At 43.4% G+C, this 27,678-nt stretch overlaps 1 protein-coding gene across 7 annotated transcripts; it reads left to right on the forward strand.

Annotated features, from left to right (window-relative positions):
• Positions 1-3,131: 3,131 nt before the first annotated feature.
• Positions 3,132-27,360, forward strand: LOC119945241 (sentrin-specific protease 7-like). Of its 7 annotated transcripts, none has more exons than XM_038766331.1 (6): positions 3,132-3,220; positions 4,613-4,758; positions 8,375-8,408; positions 12,434-12,616; positions 15,829-16,098; positions 27,292-27,360. In XM_038766331.1, the coding sequence occupies exons 2-6, from the start codon at positions 4,681-4,683 to the stop codon at positions 27,333-27,335; spliced, it is 609 nt and encodes a 202-aa protein (XP_038622259.1). In that variant the 5' UTR covers positions 3,132-3,220; positions 4,613-4,680; the 3' UTR covers positions 27,336-27,360. The 7 variants fall into 7 exon arrangements, with proteins under 7 accessions (XP_038622259.1, XP_038622258.1, XP_038622256.1 ...); XM_038766330.1 differs by lacking the exon at positions 27,292-27,360 and adding an exon at positions 18,991-19,870; XM_038766328.1 differs by lacking the exon at positions 27,292-27,360 and adding an exon at positions 18,991-19,870 and having other exon boundaries at positions 15,829-16,094.
• The last annotated feature ends 318 nt before the right edge of the window (positions 27,361-27,678 follow it).

The following is a 27,678-nucleotide window of genomic DNA, read 5'->3' on the forward strand; positions in this document are numbered from 1 at the left end:
AGGGCAATCTGCCTTCCATTTTGAATTACTAGTTTGACTGGTCTGGCAAGTAAGGCAGAGAGGCAGGACTTTCCTTGAAGCTGGAGAGAAAGGAGTCCAGGCTGATCCAGGGAGTAGGCATTGTTTCCTCCAAATAATTATAATAATAATAACAACAGTATTTGTTAAGTGCTTACCTTGTGCCAAGAACCATTCTAAGCGCTGGGGTAGATCAGGTTGCCCCATGTGGGGCTCACAGTCTTAATCCCCATTTTACAGATGAGGTAACAGGCCCAGAGAAGTTAAGTGACTTGCCCAAAGTCACACAGCTGATAAGTGGTAGAACCAGGATTAAAACCCACGATCTTTGACCCCCAAGCCCGGGTTCCTTCCACTTTGCCACACTGCTTCTCTGAAGAAGAGGGAAAGTGACAGAGTGGCTGATGGTGAGGAGCAGACCAACTCCACCCTCTTCCAAATGAATGGGGCAGCAGGGGAAGAGATGCATCCCCCTCCGGGGGCGGGGAGGGGAACAGCAGAGGAGACACTGTCATCAGATGAGAGGCTTGGCTCTCACCCTCCTGGGTGGTGAGGAGAAAGTGAGAGCAACAGAAACAGGTTGAGGATGAATGCTAACAAATACTATTATTATTATTTACAGATGGCCAAAACGATTTCAGTTGTCAAACTGAGCTCACTCATTCTAATTAGGTATAGGCCCAAAGTTAAACTGCAAAACTTTCTGTTGCTCCAATTACCTCTGCCAGAAAATTCGCCCTAATTACCTTAAAAGTGTAAAAAAATCCTTTAATTATCTTTTGAATCTTTTCAAAATATTCCACTTGAGTAAACTCTGCTCCCAGCCAGTGGCCATTATTGGTATTTCATCTCCTGCGCTTCAGGGTTGTCTCCCACTACAACTAGGCCTGCACACTTTGCTCCTCTAAATGCTAACCTTCTCACATCTCAATCTTGTCTGTCTTGCCACTGACCTCTTATCCATATCCTGCTTCTGGCCTGGAGTGGCCTTCCTCCTTATATCCGACCTACAATGACTGTCCACCACTTCAAAGCCTTACCGAAGGTATATTTTCTCCAAGAGGCATTTTCTGACTAAGCCCTCTTTTCCTCTTCTCTCTCTCCCCTCTGCATCACCCTGACTTGCTCCCTTTATTCATCCCCCCTTCCAGCCCCAAAGCAATTATGCACATATCTGTAATTTATTTATATTAATATCTGTCTCCCACTCTAAACTGTAAGCTCCTTGTGCACAGGGAATGTGTCTCTTTATTGTTATATTGTATTCTCCCAGGTGCTTAGTACTACTGGCCTGCAGCCCCAGACACTTGTCTGTGTGTGACCTTAGGCAAGTCACTTAACTTCCCTCTGACTCAGTTTCCTCAACTGTGAAATGGGGATTACTACTGTGAGCACCATGTGGGACATAGACTATGTCCAACTTGATGAGCTTGTGTCTACCCCAGCACTTAGTACAGTGCAGCATCCCTCAGCTGCATTTCCCTCATCTGCATTCCATGGTGTCTTGTGGAACCCTCCCTCCATTTTGATCAAGCTTCTCTTCATCCTGTTCCTGGTCCATTCTCTCCCCCCCCCTTCCCTTTTTTCCACATCACTGTTCTTCCCTCCGCCCCCCCAAAAAACCTCCCAGCCCCCCAAACGCCTTCTGATACTTGTAGCCTCATTCCTCGTCCTCCTCAGTCAGCCCCGCCCCCGAGTGCTCACCAAATACCCTAAAAATATGCTGGCACCATTACACCACCCTTCCCCTTTCCAGCTTGAGAATGGGGACAGACTAGAGCAAGATAGTGGCAACAGCTGTTTTTATAGGCCTGGCCAGTAGCATTCATTCATTCATTCAATCATATTTATTGAGCGCTTACTGTGTGCAGAGCACTATACTAAGCTCTTGGGAAGTACAAGTTGGCATCACCATGGAGCATCTTTCCTTTTCTGGCTTGTTAATTACTGCTGAGGCAAATCAATTTTTATGGTATTTGTTAATTAATCAATCCGTTGTATTTATTGAATGCTTTCTGGTTGTAGAACACTTCACTAAGCACTTGGGAGAGTACCAACTAACTCTGCTATATTGTACTCTCTTGATTGATTAGCCTCCCGTCCCTTTAGACTGTACGCACATTGTAGGCAGGGAATGTATCTACCAACTCTGTAATACTGTAATAATAATAATGGCATTTATTAAGCACTTACTATGTGCAAAGCACTGTTCTAAGCGCTGGGGAGGTTACAATGTGATCAGGTTGTCCCATGGGGGGCTCACAGTCTTAATCCCTATTTTACAAATGAGGTAACTGAGGCCCAGAGAAGTGAAGTGACTTGCCCAAAGTTACACAGCTTACAATTGGTGGATCTGGGATTTGAACCCATGACCTCTGGCTCCAAATCCCGGGCTCTTTCCACTGAGCCACACTGCTTCTCCCAAGTACTTAGTACAGTGCTCAGCACACAGTTAATGCTCAGCACACAGTTAGTGCTCAGTAGACAGTGTTGATTGATTGGCTGGGCAACACTCATCTGAATGTTGGACTGGGCTCAACATGACACCATCTTGTGTGAGTGATATGTGAGCCAATTCATTCATTCAATCGTATTTATTGAGTGCTTACTGTGCGCAGAGCACTGTACTAAGCGCTTGTGAAGTACAAGTCGGCAACATATAGAGATGGACCCTACCCAATAACAGGCTCAAAGTCAAGAAGGGGGAGACCATTCAATCCTCTATTTTATATCATTGGAAATGTGGTCTGTTCTAGAAAGAGGTCAGGTGTACATAATAATAATGATAGTATTTGTTAAGCGCTGGACGTGGTCATAATAAACAGCAGTAGGGGAATCAACTTGGGGGATATCTGCGCTACATCTTTTTCAGGCCACCTTCATGCAGCACTAAGAGGGTGTTTATTCTGGTCAGTGCTGCCCCCCTCCAGACACCCCAACGCTCTTCTTGCCCTATTACAATCAGGCTTTGGATTCCTTTCCTCGTCTTGCCACTCTTCAGAAGATCCTTGAAATCCAACCCAAATCCACGTGATCTATTTGATCACATGACCTAAACCCAGGCTTACTACTCTGGCCACACCTAGTGATTAGCCCCGCCTTCCCTCCCTTCCTTGCCCCTCCCCCTCCTTTAAAGGCATAGAAATTCGTTTAGCACAGCGGTGAGACCGTGGTAGTTGGCGGTTTGACTTCCAAAGTGAAGGTAGGTCTTGGCCTGGAAGGCCGTGACAGTTGGCTGTTTGACTTCCAAAGTGAAGGTAGGTCTTGGCCTGGAAGATTTGTCCCTCGGACCCTCTCCCTCCCCTCTTTTCTCCACATCCCTCTTCTTCCTTCAACCCCCCAAAATCTTTCCACCCCTCAAAACTGCCTTGTGATAGTTTTCACAAGGTCCTTCCTGGTCCTTCTCAGTCGCCCCCCTTCCTTCCCTCAGCTGCATTACATGTTGTCTTGTGGAACCCGCCTTCCACTTTGAGTAAGTTTCTCTTCATCCTGTTCCTGGCCTGCCCTCTCCCTCTCCTCTCCCCTCCTTTCTCCACATCCCTGTTCTTCCCTCCCCACCAAAAAACTACCACCCCCCAAAACTGCCTTGTGAGACCTGTTACTATGCTCCTGCCACTAACCCCTGCTATTACTGCACTTCAGAGACTTCTAGAAATCCAACCAAAATCCATGTGACCTATATTAAGGCAAAATGGGAGACTACAGCAGTTAATTAAACCTTTGAACATGCTACCTTTAAGAATAGGGTTGCCCTGCCTGGAAGCAATAATCTGTGAAGATTAAAGATAATCTTGAGAGTAGTACCTGGCTCCATAGGCAGTAATATCAGATGTTGTCGGACAGCACTTGCAGTAAAGGTTATTGGGAATCAAGACATTTAGTGACCTTTATACAGATAGCTTTTCTGCAACCCACTAGCTGGACTGTATGGTCAGTGAAGTTTCAGTACTTCTGTTCATTGCAGATCAAACACTAAACCTGAATAGACAAGATATTAAATCTGATTATACATGTTTAATTCTGACGTACTTTCAAGAGCTGGTTTTTTGTTGTGGTTTGGTTTTGGGGCGGAGGGGTTTGGGGGTAAGAGAAGCAGCATGGATAGTGGATAGAGCACCAGCCTGGGAGTCAGGAGGACCTGGGTTCTAATTCCAGTTTACCACTTGTCTGCTGTGTGACCTTGGGCAAATCACTTAACTGCTCCGTGTCTCAGTTACCTCATCTGTTAAATGAGAATAAAGACTGTGAGCCCCATGTGGGACAAAGGACTGTGTCCAACATGATTAGCTTATATCTACCCCAGCGCTTAACGCAGTGCCTGGCACATAGTAAGTGCTTAACACACACCATAAAAAAAAACAGATTAATTTATAGGGCCAAGAACTCAACAGAAGTGGAAGTTTGACATTTCCCTCACCAGTTCAGAACACAGATTCCACAGCTGAGTGATTCTTTGACTAATGCACAAATTAGTGTCTTAGAAGAGCATAATACTGAAAGTATACTTGAAAAAAATGTTTTTGTCCCTTTTTTACAGAATTTAAAGAGTGATTCTACTTGATGCAATGTGAATTTTCTCCTCTTACTTTTGTAGATTTCACCTGGGCAGTCTTCCATAAGATCTGAAAAAGACACATTTTGGGTAGGACTTCTGCCAAAGTGATGGAACCACTTCTGGGTATTGTGTTTTCCTCTGTTTTTATTGGTAAGATAAAAGGAACAGCAAGAGATCGTGTGAAGGTAATTGAATTGAGAGTTTTGTTCCACTGACTAAGATTTACCAATTATTTCAGAAAACTGCGTAATGATTAATTTTTTAAAGGACCCATATAAGATGGTGTGGGAATAGTGTGTGGCTCTAATTTCTAACATTTTAACCTACAGATTTGAAAGGGTATTTGAAGGGGTGTTGCTATAACTTAGTGCTTTTTCACAGTGATTTTCAGATATCTCAGAAATGAGATTTCTTTATAAAACTGTAAATCTTGAAAGTTAGCTGCCTTAAGGAAGCTGATAATTGAGCCCTGGTATGGCCTAAATTTCAAGGTCTTCCCAGCCTGCAGTGAGCCCTGAAACGGCAGCATCTGAATCCAGCATGGGTCTGATTGGCCCTGTAATGTGCCTGGACAGAGGCCGGGGTGTGCATTGTCCTCTGAGTGGTCTCACCTAGGTAATAGTTTCCGAGGCTGCCAGATTGGGGACCACCCCTGAAGCACAGCAATTTCCAGGCAGTACCCTCCCCCATGGGGTCCTTCCTTGGGAAGACGGAGTAGCATCAGAGAGGGCTGCTGAGCTTGGCCCAAAGAGCCATCAGAAGTGAAAGTTTGGTTTTCCAGATTGTTTTTTTTTTTTTTTTTTGGCTTGACTTAAATTGGCCCTAGGCCTTCCTAAGCCTAGGTCGAAGTTGATGGTAAAAAGAAGTGGAATGTAACATAAATGCATTTTTGCAAGTGTCATGAAAGTCATCTTAAAATGGGGATCATGAAAAGATAGCCTTAGGTGATTGGGTTAATGAACAATTTAAATTTCTCAACATGCCAGAAATACATTTACTTAGTAAAATAAGGTTTGCTAATTATGTTTACCTAGTACCATTGCTCCAAAGAAATCAAAGTTTTGTACCAAGCTAACTTTAAAGAGGCAACATTTTCTAAATACTACAACAGATAACAAAATAACATGGAGGATGAAAAATGTAGAGGGATGGGCATGAAAGAGAAAGGGGTGTGTGGAGATTAAGAAATAGCATTCTTGTTTGAGAATAAATAAGCTTTGTGTGTTGAAAACTGATTTTTTTTAACCAGTTCAAGTAATAATTTATCTAAGAAGCATCGTGTTCTAGTGGAAAGAACACAGGCCTGGGAGTCAGAGGACCTGAGTTCTAATCCCAGCTCTTCCAGGTGTCTCACTAGGTGACCCTGGGCAAGTCACTTAACTTCTTGGTTTGGTGTCTCTGTTTCTTCAACTGTAAAATGGGGAAACCATGTCTGTTCCCCTCCTACTTAGACTGTAAGTCCCAGGGAATGCATCCAACCTGATTAACTTGTGTCTATTCCACTGCTGTGAACACTGCTTTGACACATAGAAAGCTTTTAACAAATATAATAGTAATAATAATAAAAATGATAACTAATTAATGAAATTAGTTTTCTTTTTCTGTTTTACAGAAATGTTATTCTTTTTTCTGTAAAACAAAACTTTCATTCATTTTAATAGCAGTGCTTCTGTGAGGAAATGGACTTTTAGATTTTTTTCTTATTTGTAAATTCAGGACAAGCTCTTTTGACATAAAAGCAATAATAATGATCTTATTAATAGTAATAATAGTATTTGTTAAGTGCTTACTATGTACCAAGCACTGTTCTTAGCACTGGGATAGATACAAGATAATCAGGTTGTGTACAGTCCCTGTCCCAAATGGGCCTCAGCCTTAATTCTGATTTTACAGATGAGGTAATTGAGACACAAAGAAGTGAAGTGAATTGCCCATGGTCACACAGCAGACATGCAGCAGAGCCGGGATTAGAACCCATGTCCTCCGACTCCCAGCCCACTGCTCCTTCCATTAAACCATGCTACTTCCCTTAATAAGGAAGACCTGGTATTTTTATCTCTTTACCTCAAGGAAGAATTTTTGGCTGTACATTTGAGGATTCCCCACCCTTGCTGGGTAGCTCACAGTTACCATCATCTTCTGAACTGCAGTTTTGCTGTACTTTATTGGGACATGTATCAGATAGTATGTAATTGCACATTCCTGGTGAATGGGAGTTTTCAGCAGTCTTCTCCTGGCTGCCATGGCTGATGCTATACTTGGATGAGGCTAGTAAAGTGAAATGACTATTTCGTTTCACAAATAAGATGGAGAGAACTAAAAAATGCTGGAAGATTGGGGCTTCAGTGGTGAGGCCTATTTTAACTAAAAGAACAGCTTTAGAATTAGCTCCTTCAGTCAGTGGCATTTATTGAGCAGTTCCTGAGTGCAGAGTACTGGGAGAGTGCGATACAATTGTAGACACGATCGCTTTTCACCAGGAGTTTATAATCTTGTCTTTGAATGCCTGGAATGCTTCCTTTCTGACAGATGAAAAATGCTGTTTTGTCAGTAGTTTGATATTATCTTACATTGTACGCTTTCCAGTTAAAGCATATCACTTATATAATTTGTTAACAGTTTTAATAGAACTTCTATTTGACTGATGAATGAGGTCTAGTTGTGTGACCTTTGTAAATTATTAGCACAATTATTAACAAATTATTAACAAAATCAGTCCATCAATAGTATTTGAGCACTTACTGTGTGCAGAGCACTGTACTAAGGGCTTGGTATATAATAATAATAATAATAATAATAATGGCATTTATTAAGCACTTACTATGTGCAAAGCACTGTTCTAAGCTCTGGGGAGGTTACAAGGTGATCAGGTTGTCCCACGGGGTGGGGGCGGGGGGCTCACAGTTTTAATCCCCATTTTACAGATGAGGTAACTGAGGCCCAGTGAAGTGACTTGCCCAAAGTCACACAGCTGACAATTGGCGGAGCCAAGATTTGAACCCCTGACCTCTGACTCCAAAGCCCATGCTCTTTCCACTTAGCCATGCTGCTTCTCAATAAACACCATTGATTGACTGATTGATTTGGGAGAGTGGTAGCCTGGCAGCTAAGAAGGAGAAACATGTTCCAGGCTGGAGGAAGGATGTAGGCAAGGGCGCAGCAGTGAAAAAGATTTGATTAAGGTACAGTGTGTAGGTGGGCATTAGAGAATTGAAGGGCATGGGCTTGGTTATAGTAGGAGATCATCATAAACAGAAGTAATAACCAGTGTAAAAATCGATGCTCACTATAATTTTCTATCATTTACCATTTATCAGTATTGTCTGAGGATTTGTGAAAAACTTCTAATTTTACAAATGTGTGAAGAGCAGCGTGGCTTAATGGAAAGAGCACGGGCTAGGGCGTCAGAGGTCATGGATTCGAATTCCGACTCTGCCACTTGTCAGCTGTGTGACCTTGGGCAAATCACTTAACTTTTCTGGGCCTCATTTCCCTCATCTGTAAAATGGGGATGAAGACTGTGCGCCCCACATGGGACAACCTGACTTGTATCTACCCCACTGCTTAGAACACTGCTTAACACATAGTAAGCGCTTAACAAATACCAACATTATTATTATTATTACTTAAGCTTTTTTTTCATGAAGCTAAAACCCTTTACTTTAAGTGTTTTCTTTCAGCAGTTGAGGTTTAGGGGGCTTAGGACTTGGAGTATAGGCTCCAGAAACAAGTTTGTACTTAAAAATGATATTAAATATTTAAGCGACTTGACTAATCTTTGCTCTTTAATTTTTCTTTAAGTTCACTACAAAAAACATTCAGATTCCGTTTCAAGGTAAGCTTTATAATCACTTTATGGTCTCTCTGTTTCACTGTGATCTTGAGCAATGTCTTCATTTTCTTTTGAAAACATTTGGAATAACCCAACCCCCTTGCAAGCACTTTTTCTGATTCAAATTTCCTGGTAGACTTTAATAATTTCATGTTCCTTGACTTTTAAAATAATCTCAGAATACTCAAGTGTTCTCAGAGAATTGATTTTCCAGGGACCATCTGAAGTTAACTTCTAATAGAAAATTTCTGAAAAGGAAATCTTGTTAACAGCAGATGTCTTGTAGGGAAAATTAATGATAGGGGAAGATTGTAAAGTGCACCTATTCAACGAACAGTTTTCTTTTGAGTTACAATTAGGATTTATATCAGATGGGCTCTCCAAGGATCTCAAGAGTTCATCCTTTTTTGATTGGCACAGGAAGAAGAGGCTGGAAAAGGCATGTCTAGTTTGTGAGTGGATGTTTCAAGAGGGCTTCCCAGACTAAGCCCTATATTTTCCTATTCTGCTGTTCTTTCTGTGTTGACAAATTTGGTTGTGTATCCCTTAAGCACTTTGACACACAAATACTTATGTACAGAGTATTTATACAGTACTTATACTGTATTATTTCCCCTTTCCTTAATCTCCTGTAAAGTCTGTCTCCCCCTGTACACTGTAATCTCCTTATAGGCAGGGATCTACCAACTCATTCATGGATTCATTCAATTGTATTTATTGAGCACTTACTGTCTTCAGAGCACTTTGAAAGTACAGTTCGTCAACATGTACAGTCCCTACCCAACAATGGGCTCACAGTCTAGAAACTCAAGTATATTGTACTTTTCCAAGTATTTAGTACTGTGTTCTGAACACAGTAATCAGTCAGTAAATACCATTAGTGGATCAATTGACTAATTTTTCCATTAGACTCTTGTCTAAATAAATCATTGATGATCAAAATAAAATCATGGGTGTTAGCAGAATAAGAATAGTAGTAAGAGAGAAGAGCACTATACTGCACATTTGGGAAGAAAAGAATAATAAAATGATGCATCCCTTGCCCACAAGGAGCTTACAGTCTAATATGGGAGACAAACTTTGAAAATCAGAGACTTGCCAAGATGAGAGATAAGGGGAATGTGTCAAATACAAAATAGATAAGAAGGGTCCCTTAATACCATGTTGAAAGATGTAATTGAAGTCCACAAAACAGTAAAAGTTATTTTGGCTGGGAATGAGAATGAAAAGCCAAGTGTTTGGAGGCTATTGGGGAAAGGAAAAAGAAGTGTTGGAATGAAGTTGAACGAGAGAAGCAGCGTGGCTCAGTGGAAAGAGCCCGGGATGGGAGTCATGGTTATGGGTCATGGGTTCTAATCTCCACCAATTGTCAGCTGTGTGGCTTTGGGCAAGTCACTTCACTTCTCTGGGCCTCAGTTACCTCATCTGTAAAATGGGGATGAAGACTGTGAGCCCCATGTGGGGACAATCTGGTCACCTTGTATCCTCCCCCAGTGCTTAGAACAATGCTTTGCACATATTAAGCGCTTAATAAATGCCCTCATTATTAATCCTAAAATTCTCCATTTCTCCCAACTCAGTTTTGCTATTCGAGATCCCAGACTTCAGCTCTTGGCAAAAATTTAAGACCACTATGCCTACTCACTAGGTGTGTGAGTACTGGGGAGGAAGCATCATGCTACATTCCAATACATTCCAATGTTTTCCCATTCGAATTAATTCAGTAATCTCCCCTATGAAACTTGAGGGTGAGCTAACAGGCTGGGAAGGTGTAGGATGGTCAGTGCTCATGGTTGAATATTAGACCTGAATAGTACGATGAGGAGGCCGAGGTGGGATGATGGGGGCTTTTAGTTAGCAGTCCACGATCCCAAACTCCCAGAGATTCAGCTTTCCATGATGACAGACCAAACCGAATGTTTCAGGGGCCCAGCACATCACCTGGGGTGTTACTATAAGACCTAATTCAATGAGAGTGCAGCGAGGGCAACCCAGCCAGCTTGGGAGGTTGCCACTTCACTGAACCAGCCCAGGGCCAGCTGGGTCCAGATATTGCTGTCTCTTCTCTTGGGCTGTCCATCCTTTTGCCTGTTCTGAGCAAGGCTGCAGCCTTTTAGAAGGCAGCCTACCCTTAGCAGGCATACCAGGATTTGGACAGACAATAGGTGGAGTTCTGTGTGTCCATTGAGCTGTGCCCAGCTGGGCTGATGTGGAGTGGCAGCCACAGAGCCACAGCAGCACTAGGGAACCAGAGCTGTGTCAACCACTCAGTCATCAACCACCTCTTTATCTCCCCTGCTCCTTCTCTTCCATCAGCTGCCTGTGAATAGTGGAGAAATTTCAAATGGCCACTGTGTGTGCTCAAGGCCAAAGAAAGAAGGGGAGAGATCTGTGATCCCTATCATCGGACCCCCACACCAGGTCTTCTGATGCTGTGTGTGTGCATGGGGGCCATTTTGAGACTGTCCATTTGGGACACCATCATATTATCCCAAGCTGCAATCATGATGGTAGGATCAGAAGGGACTCAATTGACACCGCGAGGTGAATGGAGCCCAAGGGATACCGTCCCATTAGCCCCTGCCGTAATCTGGCCCTGCCTCTCTCTCCTGGGCTCACCGTGCTGGTATTTCAGATTGATAGTCTCAGGACTTTAGTTCAATTATCTGTTTGTGCCAAGCCTCTATACCCATCTCTGGACCACAGCAAGATCATGCTTCCATAAAGAGTGCCCAAAGTGGAAAGATGTAGCCACATAGCATAGATGTTGCCCGATGGTTTTGACGGAATAGCCAGTGTGCTTGGGTGGCAGTGAACACAGCATGAGGGTGGTGCAGTTTACTATTTTGGGGTTCTTTTTTTAATATAAATGTAAAATTAATTTTTGGTGGGGGAAGGGGGTCTTGTGGGGTGACAGTTCCTAGAGAAAACTCTCCAAAAACTAATTTCAGTTTGGAAAATGTTCTGAATTAGAATGTAAGCTTTTTGAGGGCCGGGAATGTAGCAAATTTTGTTTTGTAATTCCCAAACGCTTAGCACAATGCCTTGTACCCAGCAGATGCTGGATATATGATATTACTACAACTATTAGTGTGGCTTTGTGTAGTATACCTCCCTCTTTCAAGCTTTCTCCCCACCAGGCCTTGCCTGGACTATAGAATGTATTCTGCCGTTCTGCTGACCATGAGTGATCAGGAACCCTGTAGTTGACTGGAGTATTAGATGGAGAAATGTTGCTACTAAACCACCCAAACAACTTAATGTTCTCAAATGTGGCTCAGACTCAGCTCATTTTTGTCCTATGAGACAATAGTTCCTTGTCAGAGATCCCGCGGTCTAAATTATTTTCTCTGATAAGAGATTTAGCCCATTTTCCTTTCCAAACCACATTGAAAGGAAACTTGAGTTAAGGGAGAAGTATAAATATGAATCTGTTGCTCTTCATAGCTTTAGTTGGCCATTTTCTCATTTCAGTCAATCAGTGGTATTTATTAAGTGCTTACTGTATGCAGAGAACTGTACTAAGGGCTTGGGAGAGTACAATACAACAGCCGGTAGCCCCATTACTTGCCCACAATGAGTTTACAGTCTAGAGGGATTTCAGTAGCATTATCTCTTTTAGAGAACACTGTGGCTCAGTGGAAAGAGCCCGGGCATGGGAGCCAGAGGTCATGGGTTCTAATCCCGGCTCTGCCACTTTTCGGCTGTGTTACTTTGGGCAAGTCACTTAACTTCTCTGTGCCTCAGTTACCTCATCTGTAAAATGGGGATTAAGACTGTGAGCCCCACGTGGGACAACCTGATCACCTTGTATCCCCCCCGCCTGTGGTTAGAATAGTGCTTCGCATATAGTAAGCACTTAACAAATGCCATTATTATTATTATAATTACTTTAGACAAGGTTGGTAGTTCAGTAAAGTAGACTTTAAATATGGCTAGTTCTGTCAATGTGCAAAATAATAAAACTTGAGTGTTTATGTTCTTTAGCATTGAGTTCAAATATTTGCTTTATTTTCGATTTCCTGCAGTGGCCTCGGGTAAGAATGTTTCCTTATCCGTGGATACCATGCATTTAAAGAAATTTGGATTGTGGAAAAATAAGAACCATCCTCACTGCAAAACTAATAACACTGTCATTTTCCTCTGCACAACTTCGGACTATGTAAAAGAAATTGAAATCCAACTTGGCTATAATGTTTTAAGTCGGCCATGTAAGTGCAATATGGTTGTTAACTTTTGGAAGGTTCCTGTGAAAATTTGTCAGGAGCAAAAGAACAAAAATAATAAGCCTTTGTTTAAAATGTCAGAATGCCTTTTTCACCCTCATCCTAGAATGAGGCTTAATATTAATGCTAAATGTATGACATGTTTCTGGAACTCTTTAATAATAATAATGATAATAATGGCATTAAGCACTTACTATGTGCAAAACACTGTTCTAAGTGCTGGGGAGGTTACAAGGTGATCAGTTGTCCAACGGGGGGCTCACGGTCTTAACCCCCATTTTACAGATGAGGTCACTGAGGCACAGAGAAGTGAAATGATTTGCCCAAAGTCACACAGCTGACAACTGGCAAAGCAGGGATTTGAACCCCTGACCTCTGACTCCAAAGCCTGTGCTCTTTCCACTGAGCCACGCTGCTTCTCATGTCAGAGAGCCATTGATAAAGAGAGAAAAGCATGTCACATTGCGGAAAAAGCCACACCTCTAGAAGAAATGACTTCGATTTTACCTTGTTTTATAGTAGAGCTTATCTGTTTTAAAGGCAAAGAAAAATCCCCTTTTCTACTGAAGGTGTCTATTTGTCAGGAGGAAACAATTTGATTTTTACATAATACAACTATATGTATCATGTTCTATTTATTCATGTGGAGGTTAGGATTGGCAGCTCCATTGGCCTTGTCCCTACAGCCTTTGGAGCAGGAAGAGCAGCTGTACGTAGGCAGCTCCGCCTCTGGGGTCCGGTGGGGACAGGGAAGTGAAGCCAAGATGAAGGCTTCACTTCCTGTCCTTGCTTGTCCCTTGTTCTTAGCTGAGCATCCTAGAGGTGGCTCCAAAAAGTCTTTCTAGCCTCCATGGCTTAGATGGTGACTCTCTGTGCCTTACTGGGCCTCAGCATTGGTCAGTACCTCTGTTTCCCCCATTGTCATATTTATTGATCACTCACTGTGTGCAGAGCACCATGCTAAGCACTTGGGAGAGTACAAAATGTTATAATAATAATCATAATGATAATGGCATTTGTTAAGCGCGTACTATGTGAAAAGCACTGTTCTAAGTGCTGGGGAGGATACAAAGTGATCGCATTGTCCCACGTGGGGCTCACAGTCTTCATCCCCATTTTACAGATGAGGGAACTGAGGCACAAAGAAGTGAAGTGACTTTCCCGGAGTCACACAGCTGACAATTGGCGGAGCTGGGATTTGAACCCATGACCTCTGAATCCCAAGCCCGTGCTCTTTCCACTGAGTCATGCTGCTTCTCTTCTCTGTTGATATAACACAACAGTATAAGGAGTCAGTGGTAAGAGCGATGAGAATGAGGTACAGTGAATAGGTTGGCATTAGAGCAATAATTCATTCATTCAATTCATTCAATCATATTTATTGAGCACTTAGTGTGTGCAAAGCACTGTATTAAGTGCTTGTGAGAATACGATACAACAACAAACAGTTACATTCCCTGTCCAAAATGATCTCACAGTCTAGAGGGGGAGACAGACATTAATATACAAAAATAAATGAATAAATAAATTACAGGCATACACATATATTCTGTGGGGCTGGGAGTGAGGATGAATGAAGGGAGCAAGTCAGAGTGATTACATAGGGGAATGGGAGAAGAGGAGAGGAGGGTTTAGCCCAGGAAGGCTTCTTGGAGAAGTTGTGCCTCCAGTAAGGCTTTGAAGTGGAGGAGAGCAGTTATCTGTCCAATATGAGGAGAGAGGGCATTCCAGGCCAGAGGCAGGATGTGGGCGAGAGGGTGAGATAGACAAGATCGAGGTACAGTTAGAAGGTTGGCCTTAGAGTAATGAAGTGTGAGGACTGGGTTAGAGTAGGAGAGTAGCGAGGTGAGGTAGGGGAAGGGGCAAGGTGATTCAGTGCTTTAAAGCCAATTGTGAAGAGTTTTTGTATGTGGGCTGGGACATAAGGTAGGAGAAAGACAACCTATTGAATGATTTAAAGCAGAAGCTAAGGCGATTCTGTTTGATGTGGACATAGGCAATCACTAAAGGTTCTTGAGGATCAGGGAGATGTGGACTGAATGGTTTTTTTGTTTTAATGATCCAAGCAGCAGAGTGGAGAGTAGACTAGCATTGGGAAAGATGGGGAGGAGGAAGGTCGGTGAGGAGGCTGCAGTAGCAGTCAAGGTAGGATGGCATGATGGGTAGAGTACAGGCCTGGGGGTGAGAAGGTTGTGGGTTCCAGTCCCAGCTCTGCCACTTGTTTGCTCTGTGACCTTGGGCAAGACACTTAACTTCTTTGTAAAATGGGGAATGAGACTGTGAGCCCCATGTGAAACAGGGACTATGTCCAACCGGATTTGCTTGTATCCACCCCAGTGCTTAGTACAATGTCTGGCACACAGTTTATGCTTAACAAATACAATGATAGTAATAATAGTGACTATTAGTATCATTATATGATCAGTGCTTGGATAAGTGTAGTAGGAGTTTGGATTGTGGAGTTTGGATTTTAGTCATGTTGTGAAGGTAGAGCTAACAAGATTTGGTGACAGATTGAATATGTGAGTTGAATGAGCAACATGAGTTGATAACACCCAGGTTATGGGCTTGTAAGATAGGGAGGATAGTGGTGCTGCCTATAGTGGTGGGAAAGTCAATGGGAGGATAAGGTTTGGGTGGGAAGATGAGGGTTCTGTTTTGCACATGTTAAGTTTGAATTGACAGCAGGACATCCAAGTAGAGATGTCCTGAAAGCTGGTGGAATTGTGAGACTCCAGAAAAAGGAGAAAGATCAGAGCTGGAGATGTAGATTTGAAATTCCTCCACAAAGAGATGGTAGGTGAAGCTATGGGTGTGATTGAGTTATCTAAGGGAGCGAGTGTAGGTGAAGAAAAGATGGGGACTCAGAATTGAGCCTCTAGACGCTCCCATAGTTAGAGGGTGGGAGGCAGAAGAGGAGCCTGAAAGAGACTGCGACTGAGCAGCCAGAGAGATAGGAGGAAAATCAGAAGAGTATCAGTGAAGCCAAGGTTAGGTAATGTTTCTAGGAGAAGGGGTGGTCCATAGTGTCTTTGACAGCTGAGAGGTCAAGGAGGATTATGATGGAGTTGAGGCTGCTGGATTTGACAAAGACAAATTTGGATTGGAGGCAATAAATGCCAGTGATTGATTGACAAAACAAATGTTTTAGGTTATGAATGCTATTATTCATAAACCCCTTTTTTTTCTTTTTACAGCCAAATCCAATGAATTCATTTTCCTTGAGTTACAGAAACCAATTTCATGGAGAGAAGAAGTTAAGTTTAAAGAATTGATGGCAGAAGTGAAGAAGAAGAACAAATCAGTAGCTCTCCTTGAGCCATTATTTTGGAATGAGGCTCTCCCTCTTCAGCATTTCGTATTAGAAGAATGTTCCTTTCTGTACTATCTTTATTGCTCATTTCAGCTAGAGCAGCAACAGAAAGCGAACAAGGTCCTGGTGAAGAATGAACCCCTGCCTCAGGTTAGTGAGTACCTGATGCAATTTCTAGGCCACTTTCTAAAATGAATCACTGAAAGTAAGTCATTGTTTTGGAAGAAATTTTAATATCATCTCTCCAGGAAAATTTTAGTGATGTTCATTCATTATTTCAATCGTATTTATTGAGCACTTACTGTGTGCAGAGCACTATACTAAACTATTGGGAAGTACAAATCAGCAACATGTAGAGATGGTCCCTACCCAACAGCGGGATGTTGTTTAACTCTATCCACCAGGATACCGAGCAAGATAACCAGTTCGTGCTGCCTTCCCATCACCACATCCAGGGCCTCTGCTCCTGACATTCCCTTTTCATACCAGGCCACGGGGATTTAAGATGCAAGAATATGCCCCTTGGCCTCTGTCTCCACCTGGAGACAGCTTTTGCATTCTGGGGAGCAGGGGATTTAAGGTGCAGCCATACACAGCCTCTGAAAACTTTTGAAAGTCTCCACTGCTTCTCTGGCCCTTCCTTCTTGGTCTCACTTCACACACACTTACTTGGTGAATTCGTCTGCTTCTATGGCTTTTACTTCCACTTCAGTGCAGGTGGTTCCCCAATCTGCCTCACCAGCCTGGTCCTTCTCTCCATCTCTGCAGTTTTGCATTTCCTTTGGCTTCCAGAACAACTCTGGTTGGCCCTTCAAGTTCAGTGTGTTTTAAATTCAAGTCCCCTCTCCAGTCCTCTACTCTTCCAGACTTTCTCATTGCAGTTGACACCCCTGCCGTCTTCCCTATTAGTGAAGCCCTCAGCCTTGGCATTATGCTTAGTTCTTTCCTCTCTTCCTTCTGCAGAACTTAAGTATTCGATAATAATAATAATAATAATAATACTAATCGCATTTATAAAGCACTTACTATGTGCAAAGCACTGTTCTAAGCACCGAGGAGGTTACAAGGTGACCAGGTTGTCCCACAGGGGGCTCATAGTCTTAATCCCCATTTTACAGATGGGGTAACTGAGGCCCAGAGAAGTTAAGTGACTTGCCCAAAGTCACACAGCTGACAATTGGCGGAGCCGGGAACACTTATGTGCCAGGCATTGTATTACACACTGGGGTGGATACAACCAAATCGGGTTGGACGTAGTCCCTGTTCTGTTTAGGGCTCACAGACTCAATTCCCATTTTACAGATGAGGTAACTGTGGCACAGAGAAGTGAAGTGACTTGCCCAAGGCCACACAGCAGACAAGTGGTGGAGTTGTGATTAGAACCCATGACCTTCTGACTCCCAGGCCCGTGCTTTATCCATTATGCCACGGTGCTTCTTAATACCAGGTGTACTCACAAATTCCCCACGTAGTTCTGTAAATAACTGGCATGGCTTCTAGCTTAAACATTCCTCATGACCTAGCTCCATATCAATTTCCCCAATGGACTTTTTACACTCTAGTATAATTTCCCCATACCTCCTCTGCACATGTCCTTTGGGCTTACATTCAGTTGGGCCTGCCACTCAGAAGGGGCCCAATGATTTTAAATTCCTCAGTAAAATTGAGTCACCGCTTGCTTGATAACACATTTTACAGTGGGACAGTCAGGGTGGTTTTACTTGGCTGCCTGGTGGAGAGACAGGGAACACTACACCATTTTCGGTCCCTGTTGTTCACCGGGCATGTCAGGAGCAGAAGTCCTGGATGTCACGGTGGGGAGGCAGCAGAATGCCCGGTGATTTTTTGCCTCCCAGCTAACTTCAGAGATAGAGATCACAGGCTCTAATCCTGGCTCTGCCACATGTCTGCTGTATGAGCTTGGGCAAGTCACTTAACTTCTCTGAGCCTCAGTTACCTCATCTGTAAAATGGGGATTAAGACTGTGAGCCCCACCTAGAACAACCTGATCACCTTGTAGCCCCCAGCACTTAGAACAGTGCTTTGCACATAGTAAGCGCTTAACAAATGCCATCATTATTATTATTATTACTTCCCCAGTTTCCAAATCCCAGTCTCTGAGGGGGATCCCTGGGATTTTGTCAAACTCCTATACTCACCTCACTTCATTTAAGCCTCCAGAGCATGAAGGAGGGGAATCTAAAACTTGGGGAGAAAACAGTTTTGGATAAAAGCAGGGCATAAGGATTCATTTTTTCCACTAGAATACATGAGAAATTGGAATATTTGAAAGGTGGTCTAGTCTGTTTTCCAAAATGATAGGTGAACTTCACCATGATATTTTTTTATTTAACTGTGGTATTTAAGCACTCTGCCACTTCTCTTACCTGTCTAAGGGCCCTGACTAAGCCCTTTTTTCCCCAACTCCCTCTTGACAAGCGCTTGACAATTGTGTCTAGACTGTAAGCTCCCTCTTCTAGACTGTAAGCTCCTTGTGGGCAGAGAACATGTCTACAAACTCCGTTATATTGTACTCTCCCCACCTCTGAGTACAGTGCTCGATAAATTTGATTGATTGATAGATTGATCCAAGTGCTCTTTCTAAGCTCCAAGGTGCTTACAAGTTAATCAGACCAGGCACAGACCTTGTCCCGTATTGAATCCTGTTTTACAGTTGAGGAAACTGAGGCACAGAGAGCAGTTACGTGGCTTGCCCAAGGTCACGCAACAGGCAAATGGTGAAGTGAGGTTCAGAAAACAGGTCCTCTGACTTGCAGGCTCTTGCTTTTTCCACTAGGCCATGCTGTTTCACAAAGTTCTTTAATTAGAACTTTGAAATTTTTATTTTCAGAATATTTCAGTAAATAGACTCAACTGTAATTTTCTGTACCAGGCTTTCTGTTTGAAAATCAAAGTCCAAAACGTATTTATATTTCAATATCCCTGTTAGCACTGGCTATTGATTGAGTCTTCCTTTCTTAAATATAATTCTTCCTCAAAATCTTTTTCTCAATCCTAATCTTCTCAACTGCACGTGAAAATAAAGCGCTTCCAGGAAGCCAACAGGGCACTCCAGGAAGGAGGGAGGATGACGTGTCCAAATCCGGAGGAGGTTAAAAGAATCCCTCAGACCCCAAGGACACTTCAGGAGATGCCGAGAGCCACAAGAAAAAAATAAATCCACTGACTGTGGAAAATGAAGTCATCATGAACCATTTGCATCTGCCATTGTTCACTGAGCTTGTAGAGATAGAAAAGCAATGAGATTTAGTAAGTCTTAGACTACCTGAAGGGAAAAGGAAATCTGAAACGAAGATTGGCAGAGCAAATTTCTTCCCTTGAAAGGACCAATATAGATGGAGACTATTTACTTAATATAATTGCTGTTGGAAGTTTTAGTTCTTAAGCCACATGTTCCTTCTTCTAAGGTACCTCTTACTTATAGAGAACCCAGGTCCTGAGCTTCCACCGCCATACAGAAATGTACAGTCCCATATGTTTGTGAGTTCACTGAAGCTGATGAGCAGCAGCTCATCACATGTGAAAAACTAATTGGATAGTTGGAGGAAGGGTATTGTAACCAGCCTGGGGATTCTTTTCTTTCTTTAGTGACTATGTTTCCAAGGGATGCCAGTTTCTTTCAACTGGTCTCTTTGGTTCCTGTCCACTTTGGATTACTCAAGGGGAAAATTCTCAAATTGATAGTTGGGACCATGGCATCTCTCATGGAAGAGATTTGGAGATAGCACCAGGCAGCAACAAACCCTGGGCTCTCTGGATAGATTCCTTCCCACATCTCTGCCTCCAACTGCAAAAAGCGAAAGTACTACCAGGCAGAAATTGAAGAATACACAGAGGTTCATGAATATTTGGTTTGAATTTTATTCTACATGTTAACAAATAGAGTTGGTGCCTTGCATAATTAAAGGAACATTAAAATTGGTAGCATGTGTCTTTCTTAAATCTAGCAGCATTTCAATGATAATACAGTCCTTTGTTCAAAGAACTTACCTAATCAATGGCCATATTGATGCACTTTATGGTAGCTTCTCTCAGTTTAGTACAAACAAGTCACCTTTGAAGTAACATCTGTTAATGATAGTGTTTCTGGCTGCTCTCATTTAAGCCTTTCATTAAATGGGAAAGCTGCCACTAATGTCTTGTAATAACGACATCTGACAAGAACAACAAAACACAGACTGCATTGTAAAAGTTCATTCTACAATTACCTGGCAGAACTCAGGCTTGTAGAAACAGAAAGTGAAATGCAATCCTGCTAAGAAAAAAAGCGTATATTTTGGTAAAGTGGAAGACAGAGTTTCTTGGAATGTGGAATAAATCTACCACCTCTAAATTGGTTTTCATATCACCCAAAGGCTATTTAAATAATAATGACAGCATTTGTTAAGTGCTTACTATGTGCCAAGCACTGTTCTAAGTGCTGGGGGGGAATACAAGGTAATTAGGTTGTCCCACATGGGGATCACAGTCTTAATCTCCATTTTACAGATGAGGTAACTGAGGCACAGAGAAGTTAAGTGACTTGCCCAAAGTCATGCAGCTTGACAAGTGGCGGAGCTAGAATAAGATTAGAACCCATGACCTTTGACTCCCAAGCCTGTGCTCTTTCCACTGAGCCACGCCACTTCTCTAATCAAAACATTCTTCCTTCTTAGTACTTCAGGTGTTGACCTTATGAACTGGCATTTAAATAAACATTCAGTGTTTTATTTAGTTCCATGATAGATACAAACTGTCCATTATGCACTGCTTCGGAAAGCATTGTGGCCTAGTGATTAGAGCATGGGCCTAGGAGTCTGGAGTTCTGGGCTCTAAGTCAGATTCTGCCACTTGCCTGCTGTGACCTCACCTCCGACCCCTTTCTGATTTCCTCCCTCTGGCCTGGAAATCCTTTCCTCTTGCACATATGGCAGACCACCACTCTTTCCCACCCTCAAAGGGTCTCATCCCCTCCTAGAGGTCAAGAAAGCCCTGATTAAGCTCTCTTTTCCCCAACTCCCTCTCCCTAATGCAGCACCTGTGTGAAATGCCCTTTAAGCACTTGCTATTCACCTCAGCCCCACAGTACTAATATACACGTGTGTAATTTGCTCATTTATTTATATTAATGTCTGTCTCCACCCTCTAAACTGTAAGCTCCTTGTGGGCAAAGAGCATGTCTACCAACTCTAGTGTACTATCACAAGCGCTTAGTACAGCGATCTGCACAAAGTGCTCAAGAAATGTCATTGATTGACCTTGGGCAAGTCAGTTGTATTCATTGAGTGCTTACTGTGCGCAGAGTACTGTACTAAGCACTTGGAAGAATACAAAACAACAATAAACAGACATATTCCCTGCCCACAATGAGCTTACAGTCCAGAGGGGGAGAAAGGTAAATGAATAAACTACAGATATGTACATAAGTGCTGTGAGGCTGCAAAGGGAAGCAGCATGGCTCAGTGGAAAGAGCACGGGCTTTGGAGTCAACGGTCATGGGTTCAAATCCCGCCTCTGCCACTTGTCAGCTGTGTGACTTTGGGCAAGTCACTTAATTTATCTGTGCCTCAGTTCCCTCATCTGTAAAATGGAGATTAAGACTGTGAGCCCCACATGGGACAACCTGATCACCTTGTAACCTCCCCAGCGCTTAGAACATAGTAAGTGGCTAATAAATGCCACCATCATCAATAAAGGTACAGATCAGGGTGATGCAGAAGGGAGTGGAAGAGGAAAGGATGGCTTAGTTAGGGAAGGCTTCTTGGAGTAGGTGTGCTTTCAATAAGGCTTTGAAGGGGGAAAGAGTAATTGTTGGATTTGAGGAGGGAGGCCATTCCAAGTTAGAGGCAGGACCCGGGAGAGGTCGGCGGTGAGATAGATGAGATTGAGGTAGAGTGAGAAGGTTAACATTAAATGAGCGAAGTGTGCTGGCTGGGTTGAGGTAGGAGAGTAGCGAGGTGAGGTAAGAGGAGAGAAGGTGGTTCAGTGCTACTCAATAAATGCCATTGAGTGTGATTGATTGCACAGCACTGTACTAAGTACAATGAAAAAGGAACAATAGGCTTGAACCCTGCCCTAAAGTATCTAACAGTCTATAGGGGGGAGACAGACATTGAAATAAATTACAGATTGAGAAAGTAGTAGAGTATAAAAATATATAAGTGCTTTGGAGCTAGTGTGAATACCAAAGTGCTTAAAGCTTACATCATCATCATCAATCGTATTTATTGAGCGCTTACTATGTGCAGAGCACAGTACAAAGCGCTTGGGAAGTAAAATTGGCAACATATAGAGACAGTCCCTACCCAATAGTGGGCTCACAGTCTAAAAGGGGGAGACAGAGAACAAAACCAAACATACTAACAAAATAAAATAAATCGGATAGATATGTACAAGTAAAATAAATAAATAAATAAATAGAGTAATAAATATGTACAAACATATATACATATATACAGGTGCTGTGGGGAAGGGAAGGAGGTAAGATGGGGGGGATGGAGAGAGGGACGGGGGGAGAGGAAGGAAGGGGCTCAGTCTGGGAAGGCCTCTTGGAGGAGGTGAGCTCTCAGTAGGGCCTTGAAGGGAGGAAGAGAGCTAGCTTGGCGGATGGGCAGAGGGAGGGCATTACAGGCCCAGGGGATGACGTGGGTCGGGGGTCGATGGCGGGACAGGCGAGAATGAGGTACGGTGAGGAGATTAGCGGCGGAGGAGCGGAGGGTGCGGGCTGGGCTGTAGAAGGAGAGAAGGGAGTGAGGTAGGAGGGGGCGAGGTGATGGAGAGCCTTGAAGCCCAGGGTGAGGAGTTTCTGCCTGATGCGCAGATTGATTGGTAGCCACTGGAGATTTTTGAGGAGGGGAGTAATATGCCCAGAGCATTTCTGGACAAAGATAATCCGGGCAGCAGCATGAAGTATGGATTGAAGTGGAGAGAGACACGAGGATGGGAGATCAGAGAGAAGGCTGGTGCAGCAGTCCAGACGGGAGCCAAATGAATAGTTGATATAGAGGATTGGGCAAATGGGGAAATGAGAGTTTAGTTATGGAAAGCCTCTTGAAGGAAATTTGATTTTAGGAGGGTTTTGAAGGTGGTGGGGAGCGGAAAATGAACTGTTGGATATGAAAGAGGAGAGAGTTCCAGTCCCAAGTGAGAATTCATTCATTCAATCATTCAATCGTATTTATTGAGCTCTTACTGTGTGCACAGCACTACACTAAGCACTTGGGAAAGTACAATACAGTAGTAAAGAGAGATAATCCCTGACAATAATGAGCTCACGGTCTACAGTTGGGGAGACAGACAATAGTACAAGTAAACAGATATCAATATAAATAAATAAAATTACAGATATATACATAAATGCTGTGAGGTGCGGGGGAGAGAAAAGGGAGCTAGTCACGGTGATGAGGAAGGGAGTGGGAGGTGAGGAAAAGTGGGGCTTAATCTGGGAAGGCCTCCTGGAGGAGATGTGCCTTCGGTAAGGCTTTGAAGCGGGTGGAGAGTAATTGGTGAATTTGAGGAGGGAGGGTAAGCAATGTAAGCAAGGTGTTAGTGGTGGGATAGAAGAGATCGAGGTACAGACAGTAGGCTAGCATTAGAGAAGGAGAGTGTGAGGGCTTCAATGTAGTAGATTTGAGGGGTTTGATACGAGGGAGTTGTTTGAATGCCTTAAGGCCAATGGTAAGGAGTCTCAGTTGGAGAGTTTGATGGGAAACCACTGGAGATTTTTGAGCAGTGGGGAGCTTTTTCAGAAAAATGATCCAGGCAAGAGAGTGAAATATGGATTGGAGAAGGGGGAGAGACAGGAAGCATAGCGGTCAACAAGAAGACCAACACGATAGTCAATCAATCAATCAATCAATCAATCAATCATATTTATTGAGCGCCCACTGTGTGCAGAGCACTGTACTAAGAGCTTGGGAAGTACAAGCTGGCAACATATAGAGACAGTCCCTACCCAACAGTGGGCTCACAGTCTAGAAGTGGGAGTCCCAACGTTGCCCTCTCACTTGATTTCAGTATTCTTGTGTTCTCACTCTCCTTTCCTTCCTCCAGTTTCAGACCTCCAGGTCACAGCCCTGGATCACCTCTACAATACACTCCCTCCACTCTTGTGCATTTATTCATTCCCCCGACGTGGGACCTGGACTGTGTCCAAACTGATTTACTTGAATTCATTCCTTCATTCATTCAATTGTATTTATTAAGCACTTACTGTGTGCAGAGCACTGTACTAAGCACTTGGGAAAGCACAATGCAACAATAAGCAGTGACCTTCCCTGCCCACGGTGAGCTCACAGTCTCGGGGTGGGGATGACAGACATCAATACAAATAAATAAAATTACAGATATATAAAGTGCAATGATGCTGGAGGTGGACAAGAGCAAAGGAAGCAAGTTGGGGCAGTGCAGATGGAAGTAGGAGGTGAGGAAAAGTGGGCCTCAGCCTGGGAAGGCCTCTTGGAGGAGTTATGCCTTCAATAAGGCTTTGAAGAGGGAGAAAGTAATTGTCTGTTGGATTTGAGGGGAGAGGGAATTCCAGGCAAGAGGCAGGGTGTGGGCAGGGGGTCAAGTGACAAGACAGGCGAGATGGAGGCACAGTGAGAAGGTTAGCACTAGAGGAGCAAAGTGTGTGGGCTGGATTGAAGAAGGAGAGAAGTGAGGTGAGGTAGGAGGGGACAAAGCCAATTGTGAGGAGTTTTCATTTGTTATGGAGGTGGATGGGCAGCCACTGGAGATTTTTGAGGAGCAGGATGACATGTCCCAACTGTTTTTGTAGAATGATGATCCAGGCAGAGGAGTGAAGTATGGACTGGAGTGAGGAGAGGCAGGAGGTTGGGAGATCAGAAAGGAGACTGATGCAATAATCTCGGTGGGAGAGGATGACTGATTGTATTGATGTGGTAGCAGTTTGGGTGGAGAGGAGAGGGCGGATTTTAGCGATATGAAGGTGAGACCAACAGGATTTGGTGATGGATTGAATATGTGCATTGAATGAGAGAGAGGAATCAAGGATAAAGCCAAGGTTATGGGTTTGTGGGATAAGAAGGATGGTGGTGGAAGGCCATTCAAACTCCTCAAACCTACCTGTTTGACCTAGAAGTTCCCAATAAAGGAATTGTGAAGCATTTATTTATCCATTCAGTTGTATTTATTGAACATATACATGTGCAGCAACCTTTCCTGCCGTATCTCTTGTTGCATTCACTGCCTTGAACACAGCTGACGAAGATGAGGGAGTGGGAGAAAGCACTGTGCGCTCCAGTAGTGTGATCATCATGATGCAGTGGATGGAGTCAGGCCCGGGAGTCAGAACATCCTGGGTTCTAATCCCGCCTCTGTCACTTGCCTGCTGTGTGAATTTGGGCAAGTCACTTCATTTCTCTGGGCCTCAGTTACCCCATCTGCAAAATGGGGATTGAGATTGTGAGCCCCACGTGAGACAGGGACTGTGTCCAGCCCAATTTTCTTGTCTTCATCTCAATGCTTACATTGTATTATTATTAGTAAGTGGTCAATAAACATGAAGGAATAAATGAATGCTTCTTAATTCCTTTATCGGGGAAATTCCTTTATTGGGGCAGTTACTTTATTGGGAACTTCTAGGACTATTCATTCATTCATTCATTCATTCAATTGTATTTATTGAGTGCTTACTGTGTGCAGAGCACTGTACTAAGCGCTTGAAAGTACAAGTTGGCAACATATAGAGACGGTCCCTACCCAACAGTGGGCTCACAGTCTAGAAGGGGAAGACAGAGAACAAAACAAAACATATTAGCAAAATAAAATAAATAGAATAAATATGTACAATAAAATAAATACATAGAGTAATAAATACATACAAACATATATACATATATACAGGTGCTGTGGGGAGGGGAAGGAGGTAAGGCGGGGGGGATAGAGAGGAGGAAGAGGGAGAGAGGAAGGAGGGGGCTCAGTCTGGGAAGACCTCCTGGAGGAGGTGAGCTCTCAGTAGGGCCTTGAAGGGAGGAAGAGAGCTAGCTTGGCAGACTATGCAGGTAGATTTGGATAGTTTTGCATGGTCTTGAATTAATTGCAGTGGGCGAGGCCAAATGTCCACAAAGTTCTATTTCATTCTAACCTTTCAGTGACTGTTGATCTGCATAATCATCAGCATTAATTAATTAATTTATTCATTCAATCGTATTTATTGAGCACTTACTGTGTGCAGAGCACTGCACTAAGCGCTCGGGAATGGCCACACATACCACTTTAAACTTCCAATGTAAGGAACATTCCTGTTCCTGGAAAAATTTTACCACTGGCCTTCACTGCCTATCCCCCAAATCATGTGGTAGCTATGGGGAACCTCGACATTTCTCTGGGGATCTATGTTTTTTTATGGTATTTTCTAAGTGCTTACTATGTGTCAGGCACTGTACTGAACACGGGGGGAGAGACAAGATAATCAGGTTGGATACGGTCCATGTCCCTCATGGAGCTCACAACCTTAATTCCCATTTTTCAATGAGGCAACTGAGGCACAGAGAAGTGAAGTGACTTGCTCAAGATCACACAGCAGACAAGTGGCCAAGCCAGGATTATAACTCAAGTCCTTCTGACTCCGAGGCCCATGCTCATTCATTCATTCAATCATATTTATTGAGTGCTTACTGTGTGCAGAGCACTGTACTAAGTGCTTGATTATTGAGCATAGGGTACCATGCTCTACTCATCAGGCCATGCTGCTTCTCATGGTTGAGTCCATGGTAGCACCTGGGGACCTGCTTCAGGCATCAGTACTTGCAAGGACTCCTGAATGGGATAAAATCCTCCCTAGCCATATTATGAAGGGCCAACCAGCTCACTCTACTCCTGGGGCCTCCCTAGGGGAAAAAGCTTCCAGGAATAACTGTGACTTTGGAACTGCTGTTCATCTGCACATTTCCAGAAGTCCCTATGCTCTTCACAGGTCTAGGAATAGAGCACAGGCTTGGGAGTCAGCAGGATCTGAGTTATAATCCCAGCTCAGCCATTTGTCTGATGCATGGCCATGGGCAAGTCATGGAAACTACTGGCCATACAACCACTATAGAACTATTACTTTTAAACTGGTAAAGCTCCAGGAGTTCAATTTGCCATCTCCCACTTAATGCCTGAATTGCTCAATTTGAGGGGTTAAGGGATTCAGGAAATGTGTCTATTATATTGTACTCTACCAAGCACTTAGTACACAATAAATATGATTGACTAACTGACTGACTGACTCTATGTCCATAGCATCAGGATAGAAAAGATGCAGCCAAGCAGTAGATACAGTATGGGTTCTTGGGGGGGAAAAATATGGTTTTCCAGTAACTCAGTTTTCTCCCTCTTTTCCCAGTCTTGAGCTGCTGCCAAGCCAAACTGACCCTGTTCCAGCCCTAAAGTGTCAAGCCATTCTTCTTCTCAGGCTGCAACTGTGAAAACCCGCTGTTTAATTCCATCTCCCCAGCAGAGAAGACCCCTTTATCTCTGGAAGATGACTTTGACACATTAACCTGGGGATCCTCAGGAGGCAATCCAGAAGCTGAGATCAACTTAGAGCCCAAGAAAAATCCAAGCTTGAGTTGGCAGAAATAAATGTCAGCTGAAGCCACTAGGCAGATCACTCTCCCTCACAAAACTGCTGTGTATGTTTTATTTTTATCTTCTGCCTTCCAAGTCAGGCTTGGCTAGAGTTCTTGCTGGTCAGAATAGGCCCTTCCACAAGAATTCCTCTTTTGAAATG

The sequence above is a fragment of the Tachyglossus aculeatus genome, chromosome 24, assembly GCF_015852505.1.
Source record: "Tachyglossus aculeatus isolate mTacAcu1 chromosome 24, mTacAcu1.pri, whole genome shotgun sequence".
NCBI lineage: Eukaryota > Metazoa > Chordata > Mammalia > Monotremata > Tachyglossidae > Tachyglossus > Tachyglossus aculeatus.

Bases quoted from the DNA above. Each gene is read 5' to 3' on its own strand.
- LOC119945241 (XM_038766328.1), top strand. From the start codon at position 4,681: ATGGAACCACTTCTGGGTATTGTGTTTTCCTCTGTTTTTATTGGTAAG. The intron at 12,617-15,828 runs GTAAGTGCAATA...TTCTTTTTACAG, and splicing joins TAATGTTTTAAGTCGGCCAT to CCAAATCCAATGAATTCATT. The intron at 16,095-18,990 runs GTTAGTGAGTAC...GTGAAAATAAAG, and splicing joins AGAATGAACCCCTGCCTCAG to CGCTTCCAGGAAGCCAACAG.